The following is a 7,284-nucleotide window of genomic DNA, read 5'->3' on the forward strand; positions in this document are numbered from 1 at the left end:
ATGTGCGCGCGCGTGCACCGGGTATGTTGTTGTGTAAGGCCCCCCCGACCCGACCATCACGACGACCCCAGGAGACCCCCAGGCTGCTGGGCGTGGGAGAGTCTCGGTGCTGTGGAGCGGATCAGGCCGCACCCCGCCCAGTGTCCAGGCAGGAGGGGCCTGCCCTCCTTGAACCTGCTGCTGGCGTCATTATACCTATCGCAGCAGGGCGGGGTGCCACTGGCCCTGCCCCGCCCCGCCTCGCCCCGCCCCGCCTCGCCCTGGCTCACCCCACCCAGGATCCGGCACCTAGTCGAGGACTTCCCTCCCCTCATGACAGTTTCCTGCGTAGGGGGAGCCGGGCCGACCAGGGCGTGCTAGGAGATGATGACCCTCGCCGCGTTGTCTGTGTGCTCGGGCAGCAGCAGCAGCGGGGGGCCGCGCCGGACTGGTTGCTATTTGTTTTTCTCGCTGTGTCGGTTGCACGGCTGGTTGCACGCGGAACAGCAAAAAGCTTTACAACGAGCCTGGCAGGCCGGAGGAGCACGCCTAGTCGATTATTGCCCGCCGCCGCCGACACTCTTCCGTCTTCTTCTCTACGCCGTTTCCCCTTTCTCGCCGCGGACCGGCGGGCCGGCAGACCGGGGGACGGCAAAATCGGGACGGTTCACATCGTCCGCGTCGCGAGTGCACACACTACTATAACAGTGCGGAAACTGGACGTATCGTCGTGTTCCCCCCGCCCCTCCTTCTCTCCTTTCCCAATCTTGTGGTCGCGAGCCCCGCGATACGTTGCCCGCCCGGCCGGCCGTGCGGTCAGCAATGGTGGCACCCCTTCCCCCCTCATGTCTTTGCACACAGGCAGGAGGCGAAGTGTGCCCTGCTCCCGCCCGCGCCCCGCACGCCCGCACTTCTTCTCACTCTTGGGCGCGCATTGTTTTTGCTCGTGTCGCGTCGGCTGTGCTGTGACGTGCCCCGTTACATCTTGTAGCATCACGGCCTTCGTGGCGGTGTCGTCCTCCTCCCCAGGCGGCGGACCCGTGCCCCGGTCGCGCCAGGAGGCGCCACCAGGGCGCCAGGGCGCCACCCGCCGCTACTGTGGTCGTCGCCGTCGTCGGGCCGGACCGAACCGCTATGCTGCTACTCGCCTGTAATCCCCTTTCACCGTGACGCCGGCCACGCCGGCCCCGGGGGCGACACCCTCGGCGGCACCCTCCCGCCGCCGCTGCAGCCGCCCACAACAAGCCCTTCTCCGCCTCCTCCCCGCGCGCCCCCCCTCCCTCCACCCCAGAGGCGCCTCTCTCACACCTCTGGCCCGGCCGTGATCGTCGACTCGCTCTAATTGACTCTTCGCCGAAACTGATTTGCCCATGTGTGTGCTTTTTGCCCGTGTGCTTTCAGAACACCTACACCAACGCGGAGAAGCTGCTGACGGCCGCCGAGGAGCTGGCCCGGACGGGCGAGTGCGACGTGAACGAGATCTACGCCGTCGCCCGCGAGCTGGAGAGCCACGTCACGTCGTTCGCGGCCCGCGTCGACCAGCGGCGGCGGCGCCTCGACCTGGCCGCCAAGTTCTACTCGCACCGCGACGAGGTGAGCACCCCCCGCCCCGCCCACTCAACTTACGTCATCCGAGGAGGTGGGGGTGGGTACTCTTTTGAGGCACCTTACTTCTGAACTCCAGACGTTAAATAGTACATGTCCTAAGGGGGCCATAATAAATAAAGATTGAAGGGTAGTCCTTTTTTTTTTTTAGAGGATGATCTAACACTTATACTAAACATGACCAAATGTAAGTACACATGTTTCGTCTAAGATGTCAGCAGCTTTTACTCTCGTTTTTCAATTGAGGTAAATTAATTTTGCCGTCTAAAAATATCATATAATTAGCTCATGACTTAGCTAGAGATTTGTGATTTAAAACTGCACCACTTTCTTGAAATTGTGTCGTTGGTGCGCGTCGCCTTACGACGAGTGACGCTGCCTCTATCTCCGGTTATGAGGAGTGCCTCTGCTGTGTGTTCGGTTCCTGACTGTGAAACTGTGTTTCTGACTCGACAGCTGGCCACGTGGGTGGATGAGCTTCGCCAGGAGGTGCAGAATGAGGAGGCCGTCGACTGTGCGGAGGGCGCGCAGCGAGCCCTCGAGGAGTGCCAGCGCCAGCGAGACCACTCCCTGCACGAGTGCACCGCGGCGATAGCGCACGGACAGGCCCTGCTGCAGGAGCTCAGGTTGGTCACCAAAAAACTCGTTGAATCCCGTTGAATCCAATGATTTTAAAACGACAGCCATTAGCAATGCTGAATTATTACAAATAAAAAATATATATTTGTTTTAAAAAATGTCTATTTTATTTTGTTGCAGGAGTGTGGGCTTGCACAATGCTGTCATGGACACCACTGGCTCGGTAGGGGCGGTGGAGACGTCCCTAGACCGCCTCAACAAGCAGCGCGAGGAGCTGGACCAGCTGTGGTCGACACGCAAGCTCAAGCTGGACCTCTGCCTGAGGCTCAGGCTGTTCGAGAGGGACGCCCTCGAGGTGTCGTCCCAGCTCGAAATCTGGGCAGAGGAGCTGCAACACACGGAGCTCAGCCATGAAGTGCCAGCGGCAGAGCAGCATCTCCAGTTGCATAATGACAGTGTTACACACATACACAATACCGTGTTCCAAGTCATGCAACAGGGACAGGAATTAGCGCAAGCTGTGGAATCCTCTGGCCTCACATTAATGGCAGACAGTCAATATAGTGCCTCAACTCGCATTCAGGTTTTGCTTGAGTTTCTCCATGAGCGGGAAATGGATGTTGAGGAATTGGCTGAACTGAAGAGAGTGAAATTAGAACAGTGTGTTCAACTTTGTCAGTTTAACAACGATTCAAACCAAGTGATTAGCTGGATACGTAATGGTGAATCAATGCTAATGGCAAGCTTTAGTATACCTACTAGCCTTCAGGATGCGGAGCAGCTGAAGAAGGAGCATGAACAGTTCCAAGTAGCTATTGAAAAGACTCATACATCAGCTATTCAAGTGAAACAGAGGGCAGAACAGTTGATTAGTAACAATCACTATGAACCTCAAAGTGTAAGAGACATGGCTGAAGATGTGACACAGCGCTGGCAACAGCTTGTGACTTGTGCAGAGGAAAGGCATAAACTTGTAACTGCCTCATCCAATTTTTACAAAACGGCAGAACAGGTAAGATCGTTTTGTTTAAGTGTTTATTTCTAAACTTGTTGTAAAATTCTAATTTTAATTTTTAATTTATTTTTTCTGTTAAAAGGTATGCTCAGTTCTTGACAGTCTAGAGCGTGAGTATCGTCGTGACGAAGATTGGTGTGGAATGGATAAACTTTTAGCTGACCAGTCATCTACTGGAGGACCAGGTTTCACCCTTCCTCCAGCAGTTGCTGATAGGATATCCCAGTTGATAAACAAGCATCAAGAACAGAAGGAGGCGTTCTTGAAGGCCTGTACTCTGGCTCGCCGAACAGCTGAAACATTCTTAAAGTATTCTCAACGTTCCTTGCAACTCTACAGTTTCCAAGGAGAATCCACTCAACGATCTGCCCATGCTAGAGTGAAAAGTATGGTTACTTTATTCAATTAATTCTCTTCAAGATAAAATTGATAAATGTCATTAATAATTACAATCTACATAATTCTCTTTGTTCTTTCAGCTATTCTTGACAAACTTCTCAGTCAAGAAAACAAAGTTTTAGATAATTGGACACACAGGAAAAAACGCTTGGATCAATGTCAACAGTATGTTCTTTTTGAGCGCTCTGCTCAGCAAGCACTAGACTGGATTCAAGACACTGGTGAGCTGTACTTATCTACTCATACGTCTGTTGGGCGTACCCGAGAAGAGACTGAAAAATTGCTCAGTGAACACAACGAATTCAAAGGAACTGCCAAGGTATAAAATATATTTGGGTCTCATGTGTTTCCTTCTTAATTTCTTTTATGGCATCTAAAACTCATTTGTTTTAAACAGGAAACAAGAGACAGAGTTAAATTACTCATTCAACTAGCAGATAGCTTAGTAGAAAAAAGCCATGCTCATGCAGGGTCCATAAAACAATGGGTTGCTGCTGTAGACAAAACATACAAAGACTTCAGTGTTCGTATGGACAAGTACAGATCACAGCTAGAAAGCTCTTTAGGAATTAAAGATACCAAACAGGATCTGTCAATAGATCGCAATTCAGACCCTCTTCTTGAGGCCAAAGTCAAAGAGGCAGCAGCAGCAAAGGATCTCAAGGGTTTGAATGAGGAGAAGAGACGCTCTGCAAGAAGAAAAGAATTTATTATGGCGGAGCTCTTACAAACTGAGCGTACTTATGTGAAAGACTTAGAAATTTGTGCTAGGTTTTTCTTAGATGAAATGCGCAATAGTGCAGTAGTCCCTCCAACATTACGCGGTCGTGAAGACGTAATTTTTGGTAATATAGAAGAGATTTTAGCTTTTCATAGAGACATTTTCCTTCGGGAATTAGAGAAATATGAAACAATGCCTGAAGATGTAGGGCATTGTTTTGTGACATGGGCTTCCAAATTTGATATGTATGTTAAATATTGTAAAAATAAGCCTGAATCTAATAGTTTACTGGTCCAACATGGTGGGGCCTTTTTTGAGGACCTACAGAAACGCCATAGAGTAGAACACCCAATATCTGCTTACTTAATAAAACCAGTTCAAAGAATCACTAAATACCAATTGCTTCTCAAGGATCTTCAGTCTTGTTGTCAGGAGGGTCAAGGAGAAATCAAGGTAAAGCATATTTTTCTGTCATAAAATCAATCTTTATAACTACAGAGAAATGTGTAATTCATGTTTTCATTATTGTTTTTTAACAGGATGGTTTGGAGGTAATGCTCAATGTACCAAAGAAAGCAAATGATGCAATGCATCTGTCCCTACTAGAAGGCTGTGATAAAAACCTAGACAGTTTAGGAGAAGTTATCCTACAAGATACCTTCCATGTATGGGATCCAAAACAAATTATTCGTAAAGGACGAGAGCGCCATATTTTCCTTTTTGAATTGTACTTATTATTCAGTAAAGAAGTTAAGGATTCTAATGGGAAAGCTAAATATATCTACAAAAACAAATTGATGGTGAGTGTACACATTGTTAAGTGTTGTAATCTCTGTCCTTGTTTGTGAAGTATCTCATGTGAGTTTCGATCTTGCAGACCTCTGAACTTGGAGTTACTGAACACATTGAAGGCGATGAGTGTAAACTTGCTGTGTGGACTGGCCGGGCTCCAATATCTGATTATCGAATTGTGCTGAAGGCCTCTAATCTAGAAACTAAACAAATGTGGGTCAAGAAACTAAGGGAAGTTATACAAGAAACTTACTTTAGTTCAGCTTTGCCACTTAGTCTTCCAAAAAGTCCAGCCAAAACAAAAGCCCCAAGCCATCGGTCGAGCAGGTATGTTACCAGTTGTTGGCTCAATTCAACTGCCAACCATTCGCATTCGCATTTTAGATATGCGATCCACTAACTGTCACTCATGTTCATCCAGGGATATGGAAGATTCAACTTCACTTGATGAGAGCGTCGAAAATTTGGATCGCAACTCTCTGGCTTCCTTTGGCTCGGGCAACACCACGGACTCTGACAAGGTAGGATGGTGATCGCAGAGACTGTCTTGTCTTCCATCTAGGACCGTCGACGGTGCTGGTCGTTGTGGCGGGGAAGTTATGCTCAACAAGTAGTGTGGCCCTGCTCCTACTCCTGCTCCCCCCCTGCAGGGCCAGTGGCCTGGCCTGCCTGGCTGGGTCCCATCCACTCTCATCTCCCCTTCACTTAACTCCCCCAGCCCGGGGCCGAGGCCGGCCCAGGCCCCCCTGTGAGTGCTTTGTGCTCGCCCGCCGCTCCCGCCCCTCCCACCTCGGCTCGAGCTGTGTGCACCTCGGCCCGTACCGCGCTTCGCGCCTACTACTACGTAAACCTCGCGGGCCGTTCGGCCGTTCGGCCGGTCAGCTGGGCGCCTTGCGGTGATGTACGAGGAGAAGGGGGCGGGGACACGCGGCTGCGGTTGTTGACTCTTCCTGTGTGTGCCGTCCTCGACTCGGCCGCCCCGGAGGGGCCCCGCACCGTCCACCTGAGTAGTCTGTGTGCTCCAGTCCGTAAACACTTGCGCTCTCCTTGTGTGTGCCGCCCCCTGCTCCCCATGCCCCGTTCCCCCCGGCTCGCGCGCCGGCCGCGCCCGCTAACTGTGTCATGTCCACTGTGGGCTTAGGAGGAGGAGGAGGAGGAGGACTGGGCGAGCGTGCGGCAGGGGGTGGACTCGCCCGCCACGCTGCGCTTCTACACCCCGAACCGGGCTGCCACATCAACCTGTTGCTGCGATGCCCTGATGTTGCATGTCATCAACGCCTTGCCTGCCTGCCCCGTCGCCGTCAACATGCATTCATTAAATCCCCCCCCCCCTCCAACCCCCGCTCCCGGAGCACATAAGGACCCAATAAAACGGACGGCCGCCTGCTCTGTGTTCCGCGGCGCAGGAGAGACTGTGCAGGCGTGGCGTTAGGTTGGGGTGGGGGTGGTCCCCGGGGGAGGGCCGGAGCGTTACGTGCGCAGGACGGACGGGGCGGGGCGGGGCGGTCAACAGGAAGAAAGCCTCTCGCGGGAGGACAAGGCGGGGCGCCGCCGCTAAGGACCGCTAAGGACGCGAGTCGGTCGAGCGGAGGTCGGCGGCTCGTAACTGAAGGTCGCGCGCGGGGTGGGGCGGAGGCGAGCAGGGGCTGCTGCTGGCTGGCTGGCTGGCTGGCTGGCTCGCTGTGCTGAGTTTGGCAAGGAAGGCGGGAACAGAGAGAAAAGGAGAGGAGACGGAGAGGAAAGAGAGTGAGCGAGTGAGAGGGAAAGACCACGGGAGGTCGTCGCTTTGTAAAAATACACACCGCGTGAAGCGTGTGTTTGTGGAACGCCATTGTGTACAGGCCGCGTTAGGGTGAGTGGCGGGGCGGGGCGGGGCGAGTCGTGCTCCTGTTAGGGCCGGCCGCCACTCCTAATGGTCAGCCGGTGGCTCCTCAGGGGAGGAAGCCCGGCCACGTTCGCGTCGGTGGCGCAGCGACTCCCCTTACCCCTCCTCTCTGTCCCCCGGGTCCGGAGTCGCGAGGGGGGCGCCCGCGGCGCGGCGTCACGCCCTGATGAGCGATCACTCAATTCTATTGATTCTCTCCTCTCCAACACTTACACTCGCAAACACTGGGCCGACCGGCGCGAGGAGATCGATTTTACATCGCACATGGCTTGAAAATAGACTGGTCGGGCGGACGGGACGGGAGGGCGC

At 53.2% G+C, this 7,284-nt stretch overlaps 1 protein-coding gene across 12 annotated transcripts in view; it reads left to right on the plus strand.

The window, feature by feature from the left end:
- LOC113202422 (kalirin) overlaps positions 1–7,284 on the plus strand; it is a 73,467-nt gene that overhangs the window by 25,139 nt on the left and 41,044 nt on the right. For all 12 annotated transcript variants that reach the window (XM_052266217.1, XM_052266228.1, XM_052266220.1 and 9 more), the window contains 9 exons: positions 1,381–1,572; positions 2,041–2,210; positions 2,344–3,175; positions 3,261–3,564; positions 3,658–3,896; positions 3,975–4,751; positions 4,838–5,098; positions 5,176–5,417; positions 5,512–5,611. In XM_052266217.1, the coding sequence (XP_052122177.1) occupies positions 1,381–1,572; positions 2,041–2,210; positions 2,344–3,175; positions 3,261–3,564; positions 3,658–3,896; positions 3,975–4,751; positions 4,838–5,098; positions 5,176–5,417; positions 5,512–5,611 (3,117 nt within the window). The remainder of the gene's footprint in view (positions 1–1,380; positions 1,573–2,040; positions 2,211–2,343; positions 3,176–3,260; positions 3,565–3,657; positions 3,897–3,974; positions 4,752–4,837; positions 5,099–5,175; positions 5,418–5,511; positions 5,612–7,284) is intronic.

Source organism: Frankliniella occidentalis, unplaced genomic scaffold (genome assembly GCF_000697945.3).
Source record: "Frankliniella occidentalis isolate FOCC.00 unplaced genomic scaffold, Focc_3.1 Scaffold36, whole genome shotgun sequence".
In the NCBI taxonomy this organism is placed as follows: Eukaryota; Metazoa; Arthropoda; class Insecta; order Thysanoptera; family Thripidae; genus Frankliniella; species Frankliniella occidentalis.